Consider the following 21,408-nt stretch of genomic DNA (forward strand, 5'->3'; position numbering starts at 1 on the left):
GTGGCGGCTCGGCTGGGCTGGGGCCTGGCGCGGGCCCGCGGGGACACGGGCGAGGACGGCGCCGACGAGGCAGGTGGGTCCGGCCGGGCGCACGGGGGCGGGTCGCGGGTGGGCGGGCGGAGCCGGGGGTCCCCGGGACCGCGGCGTCTCCCCGGGGACCACGTCCCCCCGGGCGTCTTCTCCCCCTCGTCGTCCCTGGGCCCCTCTGCCGACGAGGCCTCCCCCAGGGAAGGGGTGAGAGCGGCCTCTGCCCGGCGTCCGGGGTGACGTTTCGCAAGGCCGCTGACCCTTCCGTGCCCAGTCTCGGCTTATTAAGTAATTATTGCTTAAGTTTTGCAGTCCGAGCGGCCAGAGTCAATCCTGGTTTTGCCGTGTGCTCTGTAGCCTTGAGGTAGATGCTTAACGTCTCTGAGCCTGTTTCGTCTTCCTTAAAACAGAACTGAGTGGATAAAGTGCGAGAGGCCCTCGGCTGGCAGGTGGTGTCTGCGAGAACGTGCACATTGCTTTCGTGTGAGGGATTGTGTCCTCTCTCGTTGAATCCCCCTGGGGGTGGGGGTGGGGGTGGGGGTGGCTTCGTCTACACTCGCTGACAGGCTCAGGGGGTAGATCCTGGAGGAGGCTTCTTCAGGGCTGGTCTCAGGAGCAGGGTTTGAGGAGGAAGAAAGTTTCTAGCTTCTTTTTTGAAGCTCTGTAGCTGGGAAGGCATTTAGTAAAAAAGTTTGTGTATTTATTTTTAAGTTTATTTGTTTATTTTGTGAGAGAGAGCGAGAGCGCACAAGCAGGGGAGGAGCAGAGAGGACGAGAGACAGAATCCCACGCAGACTTCACATCATCAGCACAGAGCCTGTTTCGGGGCTCGAACTCAGGAACCCTGAGATTATGACCTGAGCAGAGCTCAAGAGTCCGACGTTTAACCCACGGAGCCGCCCAGGTGCCCTGTGTCTTTTCTTGGTTTTAATTAATTTATTTTTTGAGAGAGAGAGAGACAGAGCACCAGTTGGGGAAGGGCAGAGAGGAGGAGACACAATTCGAAGCAGGTTCCAGGCTCCGAACTGTCAGCACAGAGCCCCATGTGGGGCTCGAACCCACGGACTGCGAGATCATGACCTGAGCGCCCCAGGCGCCCAACAGCGCAGTATTATTAACTGTAGTCACCCTGCTGTACGATATGCATCGCCAAGATTGACTTATTTTAGAACTGGAAATTTGTACCTTTTTTTTTTTTTAATGTTTATCTTAGGGAGAGAGAGAGACAGATTGAGCAAGCGGGGGAGGGGCAGAGAGAGGGGGAGACCCAGAATCCGAGCTCCAGGCTCCAGGCTCCGAGCTGTCAGCACAGATCCCCATGCGGGGCTCGAACCCACGAACCGCGAGATCGTGACCCGAGCCGAAGTCGGATGCTTACCCGACTGAGCCGCTCGGGCGCCCTGGAAATTTGCACCTTTTGACCATTTTCCTCCATCGTCTGCATCCCGTCCCGCACCCTCCCCACCACCCACCTCAGGCTATCACCAGTCTGCTCTCTGTGAGTTTGGGTTTTTTTTTTTTTTTTTTTTTTTTTTAGGCTTACACCTATAAGTGAAACTGTATGGTATTTATCTTTTCCTGTGTGACGTCTTTCACTTAACGTAGTACCTACAGGGTCCATCCGTGTTGTCCCAAATGGCAGGATTTTCTTCTTTCTTATGGCTGAGTAACATTCCATTGTGTGAGTGTGTGTGTATACACACACTCCCGCTTGTTTAAATCTGTTTCTCAGTCAGTGGACACTTCGATTGTTCCCGCACCTTGGCTGTTGTAAATAATGCTGCTGTGAAAACGGGAGCGCACCTACCTTTTTGAGCTCGTGTTTTCATTTCCTTTGGATAAATACCCAGAGGTGGAATTGTTGGTTCAAATGGTGGTTTCATTAATTTTTTTGAGGAGCTTCCATACCGTTTTCCATAGAGGCTGCACCAGTTTATGTTCCCACCGGCAGTGCCCGAAGGTTGCCTTTTCTCCACATCCCCACGACAGTCGTCGTTTCTTGTCTTTTTGGTAACAGCCATCCTGAGAGGCGTGAAGTGACAGCTCGTTGTGGTTTTGGTTTGCATCTGCCTGACGAGCAGTGGTGCTGAGCGCTCGGCCGCACACCTGGGCTCGTTCGCCTGCTGGTTGGCCGGCTGTATGTGTGTCTTCTCTGGAAGAATGACTGTACGTCTGCTGCCTGGTTTTTAATTGGATCGTGTTTTTGCTTTGGAGCTGTGTCAGTCTTTTTTGTTTTAGATATTAGTTCCTTGGATACGATAGGCAGATATTTTTTCAGGTTTCAGTATTTCTCAGGTTTCCCTATTTTCAGTAGGTTGTTTTTTCATCTTGTTGATGGTTTTCTTTGCAGTGCAGAAGCTTTCTAGTTTGACGTAGTCCCACTTGTTTATTTTTTTTGCTTTCATTGACTTTGTTTTCGGTGTCAAATCCAAAAAATGATCCCCAAGACCGATGAGGAGTTTACTGCCTGTGTTTTCTTCTGGGAGCTTTACGGTTTTCGGTCTCACATTTAGGTCTTTAATTCATTTTGAGTTTATTTTTGTTTGTGGTTTAAGTAATGGGGATCAAATTTCATTCTTTTGCATGTGCGCGTCTAGTTTTCCCAACACCCATTTTTTAGAGAGAATGTCATTTCCCCATTATATATTCTTGATTCCTTTGTTGTAAATTAATTGACCACACATACGTATGAGTTTATTTCTGGGCTGTCTTTTCTGTTCCGTCAACCTATGTGTCTTTTTTTTATGCTCGTTCTCTACTGTTTTGATTACTGTGGTTTTGTAATATAGTTTGAAATCAAGAAGTATGATGCTTCCAGCTTTGTTCTTTTTTCTCAAGATTGCTTTGGCGATTTGGCATCTTTTGTGGTTTCATATAAATTTTAAGATTGTTGTGTTTCTGGGAAACCGTCACTGGAATTTTGATCAAGATTGCATCGAATGTGTAGATGGCTTTGGGTAGCGTGAACATTTTAGCAGTATTAATTCTCCTAATCCACGAGCATGGAATACTCATTTATTCACGTCTTCGCTGTTTTTCATCAGTGTCTTACACTTTTCAGCATAAGGTTTTTCACCTCCTTGGTTAAATTCATTCCTAGGTATTTTATTCCTTTTGATGCAGTTGTAAATGAGACTTTTCTTGATTTGTTTTTCTGATAGTTCATTATTGATTTTGTGTCCTGCAACTTCATCGAGTTTGTTTATTCTTAGAATCTCTTGGTGACGTCTTTAGGGTTTTCCGTATATAATACCATGTTATCTACAAACAGAGACAGTTTTTTTTTTCCTTTTTTACTTATTTGGATATTTCTTATTTTTCTTGGTTCATTGCTCTGGCTAGGACTTCTGACACTGTGTTGAATAAAAATGGTGAGAGTGAGCACCCTTATCTTGTTCCTCATCTGAGAGGAGAGCTCTCACCTGTGAGTATGATGTTACCCGTGGGCTTATCTGTGGCCTTTATTACGTTGAGGTGCATTCTCTCTATACCCAGTTTGTTCAGAATTTTAATCATGAATGGGCATTGCATTTTGTCAGACACTTTTTCTGCATCTATTGAGATGCTCATGATTTTAATCCTTCATTTTGTTACTGTGTCACGTTGGTTGATACGTGGATGTCGGGCCATCCTTGCGCCCCTGGAATGAGTCCCACTGGATCATGTCATGTGAGCCTTTTAAAGTATTGTTGCGTTTGGTTGGCTGATGTTTTGCTGAGGATTTTTGCAGCCGTGTTCATCAGGGATCTTGGCTTGTAATTTTCTCGTGGTGTCTTTGTCTGGTTTTGTTATTAGAGTAATTGTGGCCTTGTTCTAGATGCACTTAGAATTATCTGGAAGGTGTCCCGGACCAGAAGACCCTCCACTGATCGTGTCTCCCAAAAGGCTGTATGTTCAGCTGGGAGCCCAGAGCCCAGAGCCCAGAGCCCAGAGCCTGCCTTTGGCTCAGACGTGGGCTTGCGTTTCTGGGACGCGTCTGGGGAAGTGCCGTGGAGGGTTCTTTCTCCTCAAGGACTGGGAGGATGGCAGATCCTGGGCCTCACCTCCCCAGGCCACGTTGCTGTCTTCCGAGGAGCACGTGTCTTCCAGTGCTCTGTGCAGCCAGCAGCCCTGCCCGACTCAGTGTCTTCTGTGCTTGCCCAGGAACAGGCCGGGCTCTTGCCATGGGGCACTGTCGCCTCTGCCACGGGAAGTTCTCCTCACGGAGTCTCCGCAGCATTTCTGGCAGGGCACCTGGGGAGAGCGCAGACAGACCACCCCCAGGGGAGCGTGTTTTCATCAGGGACTTCCAGCACCTGCTGGGGGTGGCTGTCCACCAGGACCCAGCTCTGTCTCAGTTTGTCTGCAAGAACTGCCACGCCCAGTTCTACCAGTGCCACGGCCTCCTCAAGTCCTTCCTGCAGAGAGTCAACGTCTCCCCGGCGGGCCACCGGAAGACTTGCACAAAGTAGGCATCCCCTCCTCCTTTCATTTGGTGGGCATTCAGGGGCCAGGCACCCTGTGTGCTGGGGCTGGTCTAGGCACAGTGAGCGCCGGGGAACCTCTGCAGCGGGGAGCCGGTCCTGCTTAGGGCAGCAGACACAGGTGACCACCAGCGTGGCTGGTGTGAGGGAGACGGACAGACGTGCTCGGGGGAGGTGAGGGCTACAGAGGGCCGTGGGTGTAAGGGGACAGCCTCTGGAAGTAGAAGGTCAGACTGCATGTGGGAGAGGCGGCCCGTGACAAGAGTCTGGTGAACCTGCATCTTGATCACGGCCAGCCCCGCTCACGGCCATGCCGATGCTTTACAGGGTCGGTGCCCAGCCCCCGCCAGGGGCAGAGGAGGGAGCGTGTCTGGGTGAGTGTGCCCTCGGCGTGTGGTCTGTGGGTTAGGCTCTAGGTGGGCTGGGTGCTGACCGGCCATGGGTGTGGCGTCTCTGTGCCTTTCCTCAGTGGACCTGATCACTTCGAGCCCCCAGGGCCTGCGCGACTTGGTGGCCTGGGTGCACGGACACGCAGCCAGCTGCGGGGCCCTGCCTAGCCTCCAGAGGACACTGTCCTCCGAGTACTGCGGTGTTATCCAAGCCGTGTGGGGCTGTGACCAAGGCCACGACTATACCATGGACGCCGACTCCAGCTGTGGGGCTCTTTTGCTGGACAGTGCGCTGGCAGTCAAATGGACATGGGACAAGGAGATGGCCCCGTGGCTCACCCAGCATCGGGGGTCCAACCCTACTGGGGCTGCCCCTCAGAGCTCCCAGGGCAGAGCGACCACAACTCCAGCCGAGACCGAGACCCTGCCCGGCGCGGACGCGGCCCCGCCTCCTTCAGATGTCAACCCTGTAGGGCCTGGCCTGTGCCCCCCACCTCAGCCAAGCTTTCCCCCAAGTGGGGCCCCAGGTAGGAGCTCCTCTGGGCTACTGGATCAGGATTCCTCGTCTGGAGGCAGGCAGGCCCGCAGTGGGGGGCGGGTGTCTGTATTGTTATGGGCAGTGGTCACGGTGTTGCTTGCGGAGGCTCCGGGGGAAGTGATGAGGAGCCGACCTGAGCGACAGGGGGAGGGCCCGGGGACCCTCTTCCAGCAGTTTTTGTAAAGGCGTGCTCGTCTGCCGTCTGGTCTTCCTCTCTAAGCCTGTTCGGGGCCAGGGGACCAAAGGAGGGAGAAGAAGGGGGTCCTTGTTGTGGGACGTGGGGGAAGACGGCAGCTGGGACCTCTGAGGCTCTTTCGGGCCAGCTGCGGGTCATTCCCTGGGTCTCCGCCGGCGTCCTGGTGACATCCCGGTGGGACTTGCATAGATGGGCTCCTCTGCCAAGTGGCCAAGAGGGAACACAGGGCCATTGTGTGGGACCCGGTCCCACGGTGCTGTGGTGTGGGGGCAGCTGCTCACGGACTTTGCGTTCAGGTGGCGGAGTTGGCTCCCCCTCCCGCTTCCCTCAGCTTATGTGCAGTCACCTACGTGGAGCGCTGGGCTGCTCCTGTGGTCCAGCTCTTGGTGGCATTTTAAAACGCAGCTGCCCAGATGGTTGGGGGGGGGGGGGGAGAGAGAGAAGAGAAGAGAATCTTAAGCAGGCTGCACGCTCAGTGCTCAGCCCAACTCAGGGCTCCATCCCATGACCCTGGGATCGTGACGTGAGCCGAAATCAAGAGTCAGACTTTCAACCGACTGAGCCACCCAGGCGCCCCAGAACTGCTTGGCCTTTTAAACTGCGTGCATGCAGTACGATATTAATGGTTTGATATTAATGTTTCTTTAATGTTTTGGAACACCCACAAAGTGTGAGTCGTCCCTGCCTGACACAGCTGGACCTGAACCTCTGGGAAGGGCTGGGCTTGCTGACGTGAACCGTTGGCTCGGGTTTCTGATGCCTGGTGCCGTCTGTGCCTGTGCTAGACTTGGGGGTGGCCTGTTGGGCTGTGCAGGGACCTTATGGGGGGGTGGGACTGGGAGGAGGGTGGGATTTAAGCCTGGAGGACCCCAGGCTCCCCACAGGGAAGGCTCTGTTGTCCGATGGGCACACGCCTCCTTGCTGGGGAGCACTGCCTGCACTGTGTGTTGGTAATGGGAGCCTTGTTCTTTGTTTCTCAGGGCGGTTGGGTGAGAAGCAGGTTCCGTCTTCAACCTCGGATGATCGGGTAAAAGACGAGTTCAGTGACCTTTCTGAGGGGTGAGAGAAGAGTGGGTTTAAATAGCCTAACATTCCTCCTTGGAAAATCAAACTCCGCCAACCTGTGTGCTCTCTGCCTGTGTCCGGGCCGGGGCCCTCTCCCTCTCTCAGTTGGAAGGAGAGGAATGGCCGAGGGTGCTTCCAGGCTTCTTGTTCCCGACAGGGGCCTCCTAGACCTGACGTATCCGGAAGGGGAGCACGACCAGGGTGGTGTGGAAGTTAGAGCCCTATGGTTGCCCCTTCGCTGCTGCTGCCTTGTCTTCTTCAAGGCCGTGGTTTCGTGCCAGCCAAAGACGTTACTAAAATGGGAAGTTGGTCTCTGGCCTTGTGTCATGACGGGATCGTGACTTGGGGCGGAGGCTCTGTAAGGAGGACGAGCCACTGTTGGGGACTGTTTGCTGCTGGGACCGCCTCCTGCTTGTCAGCTGAGAACCACTCATGGTGGCTGCCGCACACTGGCCGGCCTTCACCCCCTTTCCACACTGCCACGTAATCTGTGGCTGGAACGCGGGTGCACCCTTGTCCCAACAGGGAGAAGGACAGCACGATTTGTGGCACGACTCCCGTGGGGTGTCTCTCGATGGTGAACAAGATGCTGGAAGACCCCAAGTGGGTTTGCTAGAAACACCCCCGGCACCAGGAGTGGTTGCAGGCTGTCCTAGAGGCTGCCGGCCAGCCTCGAGTCTCGTGCAGATGAGTGGTGGCCTGCGGGGGAAGGCCGTGCCCTGCCAGGCTTCGTTCCGTCTGCTGCCCTGCAGAGACTGTGCAGTTACTCACGCTCGAGGGTAAAGGTCATGGATATGCAGATATTTTTCTGGCCTTTGTGACTTTGCAAGGTGGCCAGCCGACATCTGACCTGTCAGCTGGATAGGTGCTTCCAGTTAGGGGGAGTAGGTGCCTCATAATCTAAACGTCCGCTTCTGGAGAAGCCCACCTCCTTGAGGTCTTCCTGTGCTGCCTGGGGCCCCAGAGAGAGACTCCACGAGTTCAGGGTCCTGGTGTGAAGGGAGTGTGGCTTCTGGGGGATTGTTGGCTTGCGGGACTCAAGTGACCCTGGCCTGCCTGCCCTTTCTGTTAGGAGATGTGATCAGAGATTTGGGGATTTTAGGTTTCTTCAGACCTTTTCAGGAGAGCTAAAACACGGAGTATGGAGATTTGGTGGTGTTTGTAGACAGGAAGTATCACTGGAGCTGTCACGCACCCCAGGCCTTTGCTGAAGGTGCTCTCTTCTTCCCTAGAGACATCCTGAGTGAAGACGAAGATGACAAGAAGCAAAGCACCCAGTCGTCAGATGAATCCTTTGAGCCTTGCCCAGAAAAGAAGTAAGGAGGACGGTCCTGCCGCGTGTCCTTGGGGTCTGGGAGGGGCATCACTGGGAGCCTAGAAACCTACGTCTGCCTGGTAGGGTCACCGGGCGGGAGTAGTGGGGGCAGGGGACGGAGGCGCATCCTGCCCGGCCTGCCCTCGCTCAGCACGTTTTCTGCTGCTCTTTGGCCTGACCCCCTTAGCCTGTTGAGTGTGGCTTCTGGGGGGTGGGGAGGCTTTCCTCGGTCAGCGCTAGGACCCGGTCTCGGTGGCACGTGACAGTGGCAGGAGGCCTGTGGCTGTGACTCAGCCTCGTTCGGGGAGCTCCCGCCTTCCTCTCTGCCAGCCCTAACCCTCGGTCACACCACACTAGTGTCTCCCGTCGGCCACGGCTTTCCTGCAGTTCTTTCTGCTTCTGTGCCAAGCGAGGCCCTCAGAGGCTCGGGCCCCAGCCCTGCAGTTCCTCTCAGATCTGCCTCTGGCACTGATTTCTGTGCCACCTCCTTGGAGAGTTGCTGCTGTGGTCTTGTCTTGACCTTCCCTTTTGCGAGATTTGGGTTTTCTCTCTGGATGTAACATCCTGGTAGGGAAGGCTGATGTTTACTTGGGTCACTTTTCTCCCAACCTCATGCCCAGGAACACCCAGAACACCTGCGCACAATTGTGCCCCACCTGAGCGTTAGGAGCATTTCACAGTAGAATAAAAACACGAGAGTGCAACAGTGTCACCCAGGAGGATGCAGCCCAGAAACAGAAGCCAGCCTGACTTTCCTTCTCCTTTGGGCTCTGACGTGGCTGTGGAAAGAGAAACCGAAGCCAGGCTCTGCAGGAGGTGGGGCCGGCTGGAGTGGGCCGACCACAGCTCGGAGCCAGCACGCTCAGGCCCGATGGCCACGTTGTCCCTTAGGTACTACAGTGTGAGTCACAACTGGAAACCTGGGACAGGGCCTCTGAGCCTCCCTGGTGCACGAGACTTGGTTTCAGCAGACATACCTGTCTGGGTCCATAGCTGGGGCAGATAAGAAGGGACTTAGGATGTGTTAATTAGGGCCCCGCGGCTCCAGTGAGAAGTGAGAGTCGGGAGCCCGAGTGACCGAGGGGGAGGAAAGGGAGAGCAAAGAGCAGGGTCCTCCAGTGTCTCCAAGCACTTCAGCCCATACCCGTCAAGGACGCACTTGTGAACCCACGGGCTCTCTGAAGCCGCCTGTTCTCAACAGATGTGCGATCTAGCGTGGGAGACAAATGGTGACTCCCTGGTCACAGTGTGGCTCTGACAGGGTGCCTGAGCCGCACAAAAGAGGGTGGAGGCCAATGAGGAGGGGACACACGGCAAAGCCTCAAAGAACGGTTGTTAGACAAGGAGAAGAGGAGAAGCCTGTAAGGTCATCAGAGAGTTTCTTTTTATTTATTTAAAAAATTCTTAGCGTTTATTCATCTTTGAGAGAGAGACAGAGCATGAGCGGGAGAGGGGCAGAGAGAGAGGGGGACACAGAATCCCAAGCAGGCTCCAGGCTCCGAGCTGTCAGCACAGAGCCCGATGCGGGGCCTGAACCCACAAACCACAGGATCATGACCTGAGCCAGTCGGAGCACTTAGCTGAGCCATCCAGGTGCCCCTGTGTTGCTTTGTCTTTGATGTCACGTTTAAGAAACTGTTGTCACATCAAAGGTAGCGTTTTCTTCTAAGAGTTTGAGCGTTTTAGCTCTTACGTGTAGGTCTTCGGTCCGTTAGGTCATGTACGTTGGAAAGGAAGGGCCCACCTGCATTCTTTGGCCTGTGGACATCCAGTTTGCCCAGCACCGTATGTTGAAGAGACTGTCCTTTCCCCACTGAGTGGTCTTGGCACCCTTGTCGAAAATCAGTTTGTTTTTCTTGTGATGGTCTATACTTGGTCTCTCAGTTCTGTTCAGTTAGTCTTTATGTCTGTTTTTCTGTGCCAGAACCACACGGTTTTGATTACTGTAGCTTTGTAATTTTAGAATTAGGGAGTTTGAGTCCTCCCGCTTTGTTTTGCAGAATTATTAAGCTATTCCGTATCCCTTAAAATTCCATGTGAAACAGAATAGCTTTTTCTGTTTCTGCAAAAAACACCACTGGGTCTTGATAGGGATCAAATCTGTAGATTGCCTGGGAAGTAATGCCATCCTAACAATATTAAATCCTGCAGTCCATAAACGCGGGATGTTTTTGCACTTACTTAGGTCTTAATTTCTTTCAGCAGTGTGTTGCGGTTTTTAGCATACAGGTTTTCATCTTCTTGGTTAAGTTTGTCCCTAAGTACAGTATTTTCTTCTTTTTGATGCGGTTGCAAGTGAGTTATTTAAAAACTTTCCATTTTGTTCACCGTTAAATGTGTAGAGGTAGAACTAGTTTTTGTGTGTTGATTTTGTACCCTGCCACTTTGCTGAACTTGTTTATTTTTGCGTGTGTGGATTCTTCAGGGTTTTCTACACACAAGATCATATCGTTTGTGCATAGGGGTAATCTTTTTTTTTTTTTTTTTAATTTTTTTTTCAACATTTATTTATTTTTGGGACAGAGAGAGACAGAGCATGAACGGGGGAGGGGCAGAGAGAGAGGGAGACACAGAACTGGAAACAGGCTCCAGGCTCTGAGCCATCAGCCCAGAGCCCGACGCGGGGCTCGAACTCACGGACCGCGAGATCGTGACCTGGCTGAAGTCGGACGCTTAACCGACTGCGCCACCCAGGCGCCCCTAGGGGTAATCTTCTAATAGCAGTGGTGAAAACGGGCACCTTTACTTGGTCCTGATCTGAGGGCAAGGCTTTGAATCTTCCACCGTTGAGGATGACATTAGCTCTACACTTGCCATATAACGCCCTTCAAGTTCCCTGTTGTTCTCGACGGTTTTCCTTAAATGCCCGGATCGAACAAGTGGGAAGAAAAAGTGTGCATGTCTCTTTAAATCTTCACTAGACCCCACAGGGGATTAGTTGCTGGGCCTGAACTGGTCCCTCAGGGACCTGCCAGACTGACTGGGAGGTCCTCACTGCCCACTCACAGCTCTGTCCCCAAGACCACACTGCTCGCTCTGAGCCCCCGCCTGGTTCCTGGAGCTGTGTGCCTCCCAGCGGGTTCCAGAGTGTTGGTTCTGATGTTTTTCTAGCCTAGTGGTCGTTTTGATGGGGGGACTGACCCCTAAAGTTTCCCCACTTCACTGTTCAGCATGACGTCTCCAAATAACGTTTGGTTCTGACGTTTCAGGAGTGAAGTTTGTCCCGAAAACCTCCTCCTGTAGCTAGCGTGGTCCCCGTCCCCACACCTCGCCTTCCCGAGGTGGCAGTAAGGAGTCTGGGACTTTGCTGGGGGGTTGTTCCCGCCCTGGCGCCCAGGGGTCGGTCCGAAGGCCACCAGTGAGCACGGAGACGCAAGCAGGTTGCCGTGGGAGCCTGGCAGGAGCCCCACCTCTCCCGTTTGAGGAGGGAGAAGCATCTCGGAGTCTGATGACGTCTCTTTTTCTTTTCCCTTCACAGGGTCTCTGGTAAAAAGAGCGAAAGCAAAGAAGCCAAGAAGGCTGAAGAGCCAAAAATGCGCAAGAAACCGGGCCCCAAGCCGGGCTGGAAGAACAAGCTTCGCTGTGAGAGGTGAGGGCCTGGGGGGGGGGGGGGGTAAGGGGGCGGGGGGGGGGGGGTCGCCTGTCGAGGCGGCAACTCCGCGTGTGCCGGGGAGGTCGCCTGTCGAGGCGGCAACTCCACGTGTGCCATGCTCTGCAGGGAGGAGCTGCCCACCATCTACAAGTGCCCTTACCAGGGCTGCACGGCCGTGTACCGCGGGGCCGACGGCATGAAGGTGAGGAGGGGCGGCGCCCTGGGCGCGGGGCGGCCTTTGTAGCTGACCCGGAGGACCGGACGTCTGCGTGGAGCCCAGTGCAGACTTGTAGCCGAGGGCTCACGCGGGCCGGGGCCCAGGGGAGCCCTCCGCTCTTGGGAAAAGCACCCGCCTCTCGTCGCGTGAGGAGTGGTTGCATCTCTTCCTCTGAGGGGGCCGCGCAGGACCCGTGGGAGGGGGTGACCGTCCCGGCCGGGGCGCTCAGGGCCCTGCTGTCGCCCCCGCAGAAGCACATAAAGGAGCACCACGAGGAGGTCCGGGAGAGGCCGTGCCCCCACCCCGGCTGTAACAAGGTGTTCATGATCGATCGTTACCTGCAGCGCCACGTGAAGCTGATCCACACAGGTACGGGCCCTGCTCTGGCACACGCTCACCTCCACTGGCCCGTGGGCCAGCCACCCTTCCCAGAGGCCTGGGGCCGTGTCTGGCCGCCTCGTGGGTCAGGCAGAAGCAACCCCGCGCGTCCGTCACGGTTTGATTCCCCTCCAGTTTTAATGATGTGACCCACACCCCCAGGTCTTCGAAAACCCAGAGCTTCACGTGTGCCGGATTCCGACCACTGCTGCTGCTCACAGGGCCGCTCTCCTGAGTTGGCAGCACCCCCTTTAAAAGACCGACGCCTGGGTCAGTCGGGCACCCAGTCCTCGATTTCAGCTCGGGGCGATCCCTGTGTCACGAAGCTTGCTTGGGCTTCTCTCCCCTTCTGCCTCCTCATGCTCTTGCTTGCTCTCAAAAATAAAAAAACAAGTCTATTAAGGAAGAAAAGGAAGATTGATGCACTGAATCTGTATTTAAAAAAAATTTTTTAACGTTTATTTTTGAGACAGAGAGAGAGCATGAATGGGGGAGGGTCAGAGAGAGGGAGACACAGAACCTGAAACAGGCTCCAGGCTCTGAGCTGTCAGCACAGAGCCTGACGTGGGGCTTGAACTCACTGCGAGATCATGACCTGAACCGAAGTCGGCCGCTTAACCGACTGAGCCACCCAGGTGCCCCCTGAATCTGTATTTATCCCTAAACTGTAATTGTACACATAACTTAACGGTAGGGGCACCTGACATGGGCGTTTCAGTTGGTGGAGTGTCTTGACTCCATTTCGGCTCAGGCCGTGACCTCATGGTTCATGGGATCGAGCCCTACATCAGACTCTGAGCTAACAGCATGAAGCCTGCTTGGGCTTCTCTCTCTCCCTCTCCCAAAATTAAAGAAAATTATTCTTAATGTTTATTTTTGAGAGAGGGCGAATGAGCATGATCGGGGGAGGGTCAGAGAGAGAGAGACAGAATCTGAAGCAGGCTCCAGGCTCTGGGCTGTCAGCAGAGCCCAACATGGGGCTCGAACCCACGAACCATGAGATCACGACCCGAGCCGAAGTTGGATGCTTAACCAACTGAGCCACCCAGGTGCCCCAGAACTTAAAAAAAAAATTTACTGTAGGAAGTCATTCTGGTTTACTTTTTTCACTGAGCCCATTTTATGGTTGGGTCGTATTTGTTGGTTTCGCAGTGAAACCATTTTCCTGTGTTTTTTGTTCTAAGCCTTGTTGGACATTCCCTTAAATTGGGTCTTCAGGCTGCTGGTCTCAGTCTAGACACCAGTGATCACAACCATTAGCAGTTTTCCTGAAACACCCGAGAGGAGAGCCTAAGCTGTAAAGGGGGGTCGTACCTAGCACAGGACAAGCCCGTGTGGGAAGCTGTGTCAGGTGCTTGTAGATGACTGAGCAGGTGGGATTGGAAATGGCAGTGAGGCAGAAGCTCGTGGCCACCACCCCAGGTGCATGTCCAGGAGGAGAAGGGACTGTTCAGTTTTTGTCCAAGAGCCTAAGAAACTGATCTCCAAAGTAAACATCCCCTCCCCCACCAAGGGCCCAGTATGGTCTGTAGAGTTTGTAAGGTGGCAGTCGTCTGTGAAGCTTTATAGACTGGGCTTCCTCGAGGAACTTCTGCTCAGCGGATCTAGTTTCCCTTGAGGAAAACAGGCTTCAAATGGACCCATCTGATGAAGAGGAAGTCCCAGCGAGATGACGTTTTCAAGCAATTTGGAGGGCTCTATTATTAGTAAGAAACTCTGTATTAGGAATGTTTCTCATTGGGGCACCTGGGTGGCCCAGTTGATTAGGCATCTGACAATCTCCGCTTGGGTCATGGTCTCACGGTTCAGGAGCTGGAGCCCCGTGTCGGGCTCTGTGCAGACACTGTATGGAGCTGGCTTGGGATTCTCTCTCCCCTCTCTCAGACTTGAAAAACTTTTTTTAATCTCTGAATAAAATTAGATTTGCACAGGCCCCTTGCTTGGGCCTTGAGTGTAAGGAAAACACCACGTTGGGCCACCAGGCTCCCGGGGAGGGCTGGGCATTTTCGTGCCTGTGTTCATGCCGTCTGTGGTCCCCTCTGGTCCCCAGAGGTGCGGAACTATATCTGTGATGAGTGTGGCCAGACCTTCAAGCAGCGGAAACACCTTCTCGTCCACCAGATGCGCCATTCAGGAGCCAAGCCTCTGCAGTAAGTGTGGGGATGGGCACACCTCCGCATGGCCATGCTTCTGGCACCCACGCCCTTGCTCACCTGGCCCTGTCCCCCAGGTGTGAAGTCTGTGGGTTCCAGTGCCGGCAGCGGGCATCCTTGAAGTACCACATGACAAAACACAAGGCTGAGACCGAGCTGGATTTTGCCTGTGACCAGTGTGGCCGGCGGTTCGAGAAGGCCCACAACCTCAATGTGCACATGTCCATGGTCCACCCTCTGACGCAGACCCAGGACAAGGCCCTGCCCCTGGAGCCACCATGTGGGACGACGGAGGGCCAGGCTGTGAAGCCTGAGCCCACCTGAACTCAGGCGGGTAAATGGGGTTTAGACGGTTTCGATAGTTCTTTCATTTAAGACCTGATGGCACAGCTTCACCCGCTGCCCTGGAGCCCCCATGCCGTGTCCCCTCACCTGTGTGTCAGGAGGGCACTGGACAGCAGTACGGTGAAGGGGGGCTCACCGTGCAACTCCCGTAGCCTTTCCAGCGTCCGCTCTGGGACCAGCATTTACCCACGATACTGACCTTGGGGCCAGATGGATTTTAAATCATTGATTCCTATTCCCCACTAAAGCAATCAAAGAGATTTGTAATCCACTTTCTAGTGCAAGAGCTCCGTGTTATGCTCGTAATAAATTATTTACAAAGGAGCTGGGCTGTGCGCCGCGCAGGGTCCAGTCAGAAGAGCCGGGGCTCCCGGTAGAGGTCAGCATCCGGCCCGGCCTGCTGTCTGCTCAGGAGGGCGGCCCTCACGTCCGGGTCACAGTCCTCACTGGTGGCCAGCAGCTGCAAGAAACCGACTGTGCTCAGCCGAGTGCAGCCCCCAGACACCTGGGGCCTGGGGACAGGGAAGCTGGCAACCACAGCCCAGCAGGTAAGTGGCCACGGTGCAAGTGCCGCACACCCGGGTTGTCCTCTTAATGGAAGTGCTGTATCTACAGCACTCTCGTTTGCTCTTCGACACACACGCCAGAGTGGGCGTCTGCGTGTTACCTCGGCCACGTTTGAGAAGCTCTCTTTTGGGCATCTGGGTATTGACCGCAGCAGCAAACGACGAGCTTCTGTTATCAAGCCGACAGGGTCACCCTGAAGAGAGGACAGGTAAAGCCACAGGTCAGGGGATCCCGTGATGGGTCAGGATGCCCCCATCTGCTCACCGTGCCAGTAGGGGCTGGGCTGTCACAGGCCTCGAGCCCCGGAGAGCTGGCTGCACGGGGCTGTGAGGCGTGTCACCTGCCTGGCCCCGGCGCTCCCGGCTCCTGCTGGCTACGGTGGAGAGTGCACTGGTTTCCCCGGCCACGAAGAGACGGATCAGCTTTAGGTACATGTCGACGGCAACACGCAGGAAGGCATCCTCCCTGGTGAGGGCGTCTTCGTCAAAGTAGGAGAGAAGGCTGAAGATAAGGAGACACAAGTGACTCTAAGACCTCACAGAGGTGAGTGGCAATCAGCACGGCAGCTGCTCATCTGAGGAATGACGTCACAGGCATCTTTCCCGTCTGGAGGGAGACACGCCGTGGTACTGAGATCTAGGGCCGGGGGAAGGGGAGGACCACCTCCTCTGACCACGCACGACCCTGCGGGCACGAACTCCTTCCCGGATTGCTCTGGCAGCAACCCGGGAAGTCGGCGCAGTTACCTGTAGAAGGCGAACGGCAGCAGTCTGACGTACTGATCTGGGGCCAGGCGGAGGAGGACGTGGCCCAGGCCGCCACCTGCAACACCGAGAGGGGATGGCTTTAGTCAGCTCCGTGGGTGCCCGCCTACCCTAGGGTCGGCACGTTCACGGAACGTCAGGAGCCTGGCGACGAGGGGCGACGTCCTCATTCTGGAAGAGCAGGGCTGGTGGCGGAGGTAGGCAGACCCCCTGTCCCCAACCTGAAGGCCTAGCGGCACCCTGGGACTTGGCACCCCCATGGGATTCTTTTGTCCTTTAAATGAGTTTATTCTGCATTTATCCGAAGATGTGGCTTATGTATTTGGCAAGAAGATACACCTTGGGAAATGAGTTAGTAAAGTCAGGCCCAAGGTCCCGTTCTTAAACATCTGAAAGTTATTTCTGAAGAAAGATTAAGAAGTGGGGATCGCAACCTGTCTGCTGGGTCACCTGTGTTCCCGGATGGCTAACTAGGACAGACGCAGGCCGTCGTCCCCTGCTATCAAGTCTCAGTGGCCTCTTACCTGTCTCTGTCAACTGAAAGAGCACCAGCCAGGATACCCTCCTCTTCTCCAAACACCCCAGAATCTCAGCACAAATGTCCAAAGCCTTCGGGGTGTCAACAGCCTGTGGCCCACAGAAGAGGGAGGCTGACTACAGGTCGTGAGTATCCGCACAGCCACACACGCTGGGGAGCCTTCGTGTGTCCTGTGAGCCTTAAATGGTGACTAGGGGCAACAGGCCAGGGACCCTCGTGCCTGAGTCCTGAAGTAAGACCTCAAAGGACAGGCCTAGGGGTTCTCGCTTTTGAGAAACCCTTCAAGACAGAGGTTCCGGGGCTGTCCTCCCAGACACCCTACTGAGGAGGTCTCGGGCGTGTCCTCCAGGCCCGCGGTGGGAAAGGTCACCTTACCTGACGAGGTCTTCCGTGTGGGGTCAGATGTGATGAAAGCAGGCCCATTAAGGAAAAGAAAAACAGGAACACCAGCAGCTGCAAACAAAACGGGTGCACTTACATTAAATTCCTGGGGCGCCTCATGGCTCGGCTCAGCTCAGGACCTCACGGTTCATGGGATCAGGCCCCGTGTGGGCTCCGCGTGGACAGCTCAGAGCCTGCTTGGGATTCTCTCTCCCTCCCCCAAAATAAATATATCAACTTAAATAAAATTCCCTACGTTGTATCCTCAAAAAGTAATTCTAAGTAAGGACATTGTTCTTTTTTTCCTCTAAGTGGATCTTATGAAGAAAAATTTTAAAGAGACAATTCGAGAATAAATTTTTACCGACTGGGTCATTTTATATGAGCCTTTAAACACGGCTTGCACAAGTGAGAGCAGTGAAACACCAGGCTGTTGCTGTCCCTGAGCTGCAGGGAACTACGCCCAGCCCAGCCTCACTCCTTAGCTTCTTGTGGAGAAGTTTATAAAATCCCTAGAGAAAAACCCACACGTCCCACCCTGACCAGAGGCAGGGGCCCACCTGCCACAACCCGCTGGAACACACCCTGGCTGGGTGGGGTCTGTCTGGACACTGTCCCCTCAGCTCACACAGGCCTGGGAGACTTGGAGCCACTAAAATCACTTTCAATAAAATAAACTTAGAAGAAACTCCCTTGTGGGTTTTTCCACGTTAAATTATAGTTACCAAAAACCTCAGGCAGGTGTGTACGTCCAGAGCCTGGACAGGTTGACTTTTAGGTTTACTTAGAGAGCGTGCAGGCGGGGGAGTGCCAGAGAGAGGGAGAGAGAATCCCAAGCAGGCTCCACGCTGTCAGCACAGGGCCCGATGGAGGCGGGGCTTGAGTTCAGGAACCCTGAGATCATGGCCTGAGCTGAAATCAAGAGTCAGACGCTTAAGCGACTGAACACCCCCCCCCCACCCCCACCCTGGCCGGGTGCTCTGACTTTCCAGTTTACCAGTGCTTTAGCTGGGGAGACCCTGGAGGGACCCCGGCTGTGCAAACAGGAGCGCAGAAGGCCCCGTGGGGCAGCGGCTTGTGGAGAGGACACGAGTAAGATCAAAAGGGAACTTGATGGTCAAGTATCACTAAACCTGTCAACCTGGTAAACTTCACTTCCTCATCAAGTCAGGACGACCCCGCCCTTCCTGTCTCTCCTTGGAAAAGCCCACTTCAGGTGAACCATGAGAAACGCAGCTGGTCAGAGCACGGGTCAGAAGCAAGCTTGCCAGAAAAGACAAGTGAGAGAATTTCGTATCTTGCCTCCTCTCCTTGGCAGCCCAGCCTCTCCAGCTGGCTCTTGACACGGTCTTTCCCGGCTCGCTGGATTTCGAAGTAAAGTGCGGCAGCAGAGAGCCAGGCCGGGCCAGGCGCAGGGGATGTCGTGTCAGGGAGGAGGCAGCTAGGAGATAGGGACGTGTGTCACCACAGAAGCCTCAAAACCCCGTCGTGGTCGAAAACCTCCAGTCCTCGGTCCCGTAACCGTCAGGACGCCAGCCCTGCCCACCTTCATGTCGTGCAGGGAGGGGCTTCAGAGCCAGCAGAAACAAGGTCTGTGTCCCCAGCAACCCCCGGCAGAGCCCTATGCCTGTGTCAGGCTCGTCCCTGGCTTAGAGACGGGTTTCCCATCTCCTTAACGGGCTTCTGTGCTGTGGACATGGGGACGGGTGGGGCCCGGCCAGAGCACCTGGTCCCGACTAGCTGAGCTTTGCAAGAGGGTTGCGATGCACAGGCCTCTGACCTGGACCCCGCCACTCAGACCCTCGGGTTCTCTCCCAGAAAGGGTTTCCAGCAGGTTCAAAACCAGGCCAAAAATGAATGGGATATAATGCAGGAATTTGGCCTTCCTGGTCTTCTGGGACTTAAGGCACTCGTGACCCTGAGCGGTACGCAGGGCACCTCAGGGATAAAGGAGGCTGGGTGGGGTGAGCTCCTCCTGACTGCCTCTAGGAACACCGCTGTCCCCCAGTCCGGCGGGCACCGGAGACCGCCAGCTGGGCAGACCGGATCTGCCTCTCGAACACATCCCCGTGATGCCGACACTGTCAGTCCTGGGCCGACTGCAGGCGTAAGAGGAGAGGAGGGGTGTAGGTGGGCAGCAAAGCTGGGCAGGGGCCTGCTAACATCAGTCTTTCCCGAAACATTCTCGAGCTTCTCAGACAGGAGCCTGCTAGGTCGCGTCTGTTTCTTCCCTTTCTTGGCAGACCTGTCCCTATGGCCTGTCAAGGCCAACGTGTCCATGGAGTTAACCCAGTGCGGGTCCCAAAGAACAGCCATGCCCCGTCCCCTCGTCCCTCTTACCTCCTGCCAAACCGCTGGGCCTCCCACAGTCTCTGCAGCTCCTGGGGCAGTGGGCCCTGGAGGCATCTCCTCCACCGACTACGGAGTTCGGGCTCCAGACGTGGCCACCACAACTTCCAGAGGAGAGAGATCACCAGTGAGCGGGTCCCGGGAGGCTGTACCCGGACACCTCCTCAGTCCCACAGCCAAGATGCTGAACCCTCAGGTGACCACTGAAGACCGGAGCCCACCCGCTGGCGGGCACCGCTCAGCACGGCGCACGTCCCGCCGCCCACGCCTCCGGCCTTCGGGTGGTGCCCCGTGCACTTGGGTCCACGGCAGTGCCGGGAGGGGTCTCTCTTCCTCTGCAGATGACACAACGGAGCGGGTGTTTGACACCCGCCACGGCTCTTGCAGGGAACGCCACCCAAATGAGCCACAGACTAAGAGAACAGTGGAGACCCTCGGGGGCGCGGCAGCTCGGCTCCTGTGGCTGCCAGAGCCTGGGCTCCAGCTGACGAAACCAGGGCAGCTACCTGTTGTCAGGAATCTAAGAGCACAGGGCACCGGGGGGGGGGCCTCTGGGTTTCAGCTCGGGTTGTGATCTCCCCGGTTCGCGGGATGGAGCCCCGCGGTGGGCTCTGTGCTGACAGCGTGGAGCCTGCCTGGGATTCTCTCTCTCAAAATAAACTTAAAAAGACACCCGAAAGAAGCCTACGCTCTTAACCCGAGAATGTCAGGCCACGTGAGGGCCAGGCTGAGCGCCTCTCTGAAGCCCCGAGACGGTGGTCTGGCGGAACGGGAAACTGAGGTGGGGGACCACAGGCAACCAGGGGTCGCCTTGTGCCAACGCGGAACCAGTGAACCCACACCTGTGTTCCCTCCCGGCAGGCACAGGCAGGAAAGCCTGCCCTCCTACATTCTGCTGGGTTCTATTCGCCCCTCCCCCCATTTCTCCCACATGGCAAGAACTGGGTCCCCGATCACCACGCCAGCCCCGGGAGCGCCCTGAGCAGATGGCCGTGCCTACCAGTGCAGAGGTCAGGACTAGGGGGCACTCAGTCTGGCACGCGGTCAGGACCAGGTCTGCTGTCAGGGAGGGGTCTCCACTTTGTGAACAGGCACTGAGGAGCCCCTGGAGGAGAGAACATGCCAGAAGCTCAGCGGTTTGCACGTACACCCCGGCCCTGGAAGACGCCGTGGCCTCAAAGCACAAGTGAGAGGATGTGGCCCAACTGGTGTGAGCAGGCGACTGGGGAGGCGCAGAGGGAGACAGTTACCCTGAAGAAGTGGACTGTGAGGTCGTGGGTCAGTGCGCTTCCATGGGAGAAGTTTCTCTGCAAAACAGCATAAGCCAGTGAGAAAGGAACCGACGGCGGTGGTGGGGGGAGGAGGGGGGTCTGCTGACAGACTCCAGCTGTGCGAACACCCTTGAAGATGGCAGCCGGGTCACAGCACCACTGCTGACTAGAGATCTGGCCTTTTGTCCTCGGGCATGCTGGCCCAGAATGTGCAGGGCTCAGTGCCTTTTCACGTGGCTCCTCCGTGCAGCCAGAGCCCCCCAGCCTGCCCACTTCGGCCCCAACACGGCCCAGGAGGTGAGGACGGCACTCTGACGGCCCTGGTGCCAGGATGGCAACTCGCCTCTCCACCCCTCGTCTGCGTCTCTGTCCTGCCCGTTTCCACATCTGCCAGCCTTCAAGGGCCCTTTTGAGAGCTCTGAGGAAAGCAGCCTTTGCTAAGAACCCAAAGAACACCTAGTCTCATCTCCCCGGACTTCTAAGTCACCTTTTAAAGCTGTGACAGAATGGGGCCTCAGTTCAATCTCTAGTCATATTTGTACATTTTTAAGAAGTAAAAAGACACTTTAAGTTCGTGGAGCCCCCGACACTGAGCAGTGTGGACGCCGGAAGCAGGGCAGACTGGTGGGACCCGTGGTCCTCGCGGCACCTCTGGCTTCTGTGCCCCCGAAATGTCAAAACTAGAAAGCAGCGGAGCCACGTGGTGTATAAGACTCCACGGATCCTGGCGGCTGAAAGTTGAGGAGAGCTCCGGAAAGGACTGAAGCTGTCGAGGAAGGGAGCCACGTCCGATGCCTGTGCCTCGCTGGCCCCGGCTCCGGCTGTGGGAGGAGGCTGGGCACACAGAGGCCCCGACTGCT

The 21,408-nt window shown here is 55.5% G+C and overlaps 2 protein-coding genes across 14 annotated transcripts in view; one reads left to right on the forward strand and one right to left on the reverse strand.

Moving 5' to 3' along the window:
• The first annotated feature begins 2,857 nt into the window (after positions 1–2,857).
• Positions 2,858–15,002, forward strand: ZNF276 (zinc finger protein 276). Its single transcript, XM_040443369.1, has 10 exons — positions 2,858–4,474; positions 4,818–4,864; positions 4,960–5,406; positions 6,594–6,672; positions 7,911–7,994; positions 11,472–11,582; positions 11,712–11,787; positions 12,054–12,171; positions 14,231–14,330; positions 14,411–15,002. The coding sequence occupies exons 1-10, from the start codon at positions 3,918–3,920 to the stop codon at positions 14,655–14,657; spliced, it is 1,866 nt and encodes a 621-aa protein (XP_040299303.1). The 5' UTR covers positions 2,858–3,917; the 3' UTR covers positions 14,658–15,002.
• The window catches only part of FANCA (FA complementation group A), a 65,395-nt gene continuing 57,245 nt past the window's right edge, over positions 13,259–21,408 (reverse strand). For 4 of the 13 annotated variants that reach the window (XM_040443357.1, XM_040443354.1, XM_040443362.1 and 1 more), the window contains 9 exons: positions 20,528–20,584; positions 20,278–20,382; positions 19,269–19,381; positions 18,231–18,369; positions 16,923–17,000; positions 16,534–16,636; positions 15,992–16,067; positions 15,590–15,746; positions 14,946–15,438 (listed from right to left, as the gene is read on the reverse strand). In XM_040443357.1, coding sequence (XP_040299291.1) covers positions 15,031–15,438; positions 15,590–15,746; positions 15,992–16,067; positions 16,534–16,636; positions 16,923–17,000; positions 18,231–18,369; positions 19,269–19,381; positions 20,278–20,382; positions 20,528–20,584 — 1,236 coding nt within the window. In that variant the 3' untranslated portion in view covers positions 14,946–15,030. Of the gene's footprint in view, positions 13,878–14,945; positions 15,439–15,585; positions 16,068–16,427; positions 16,738–16,922; positions 17,001–18,230; positions 18,370–19,268; positions 19,382–20,277; positions 20,383–20,527; positions 20,585–21,408 lie in introns of those variants that run through there. The other 9 variants (XM_040443355.1, XM_040443358.1, XM_040443359.1 and 6 more) reach the window with 9 other exon arrangements.

This window comes from Herpailurus yagouaroundi, unplaced genomic scaffold (genome assembly GCF_014898765.1).
Source record: "Herpailurus yagouaroundi ecotype Mexico unplaced genomic scaffold, PumYag 190, whole genome shotgun sequence".
In the NCBI taxonomy this organism is placed as follows: Eukaryota; Metazoa; Chordata; class Mammalia; order Carnivora; family Felidae; genus Herpailurus; species Herpailurus yagouaroundi.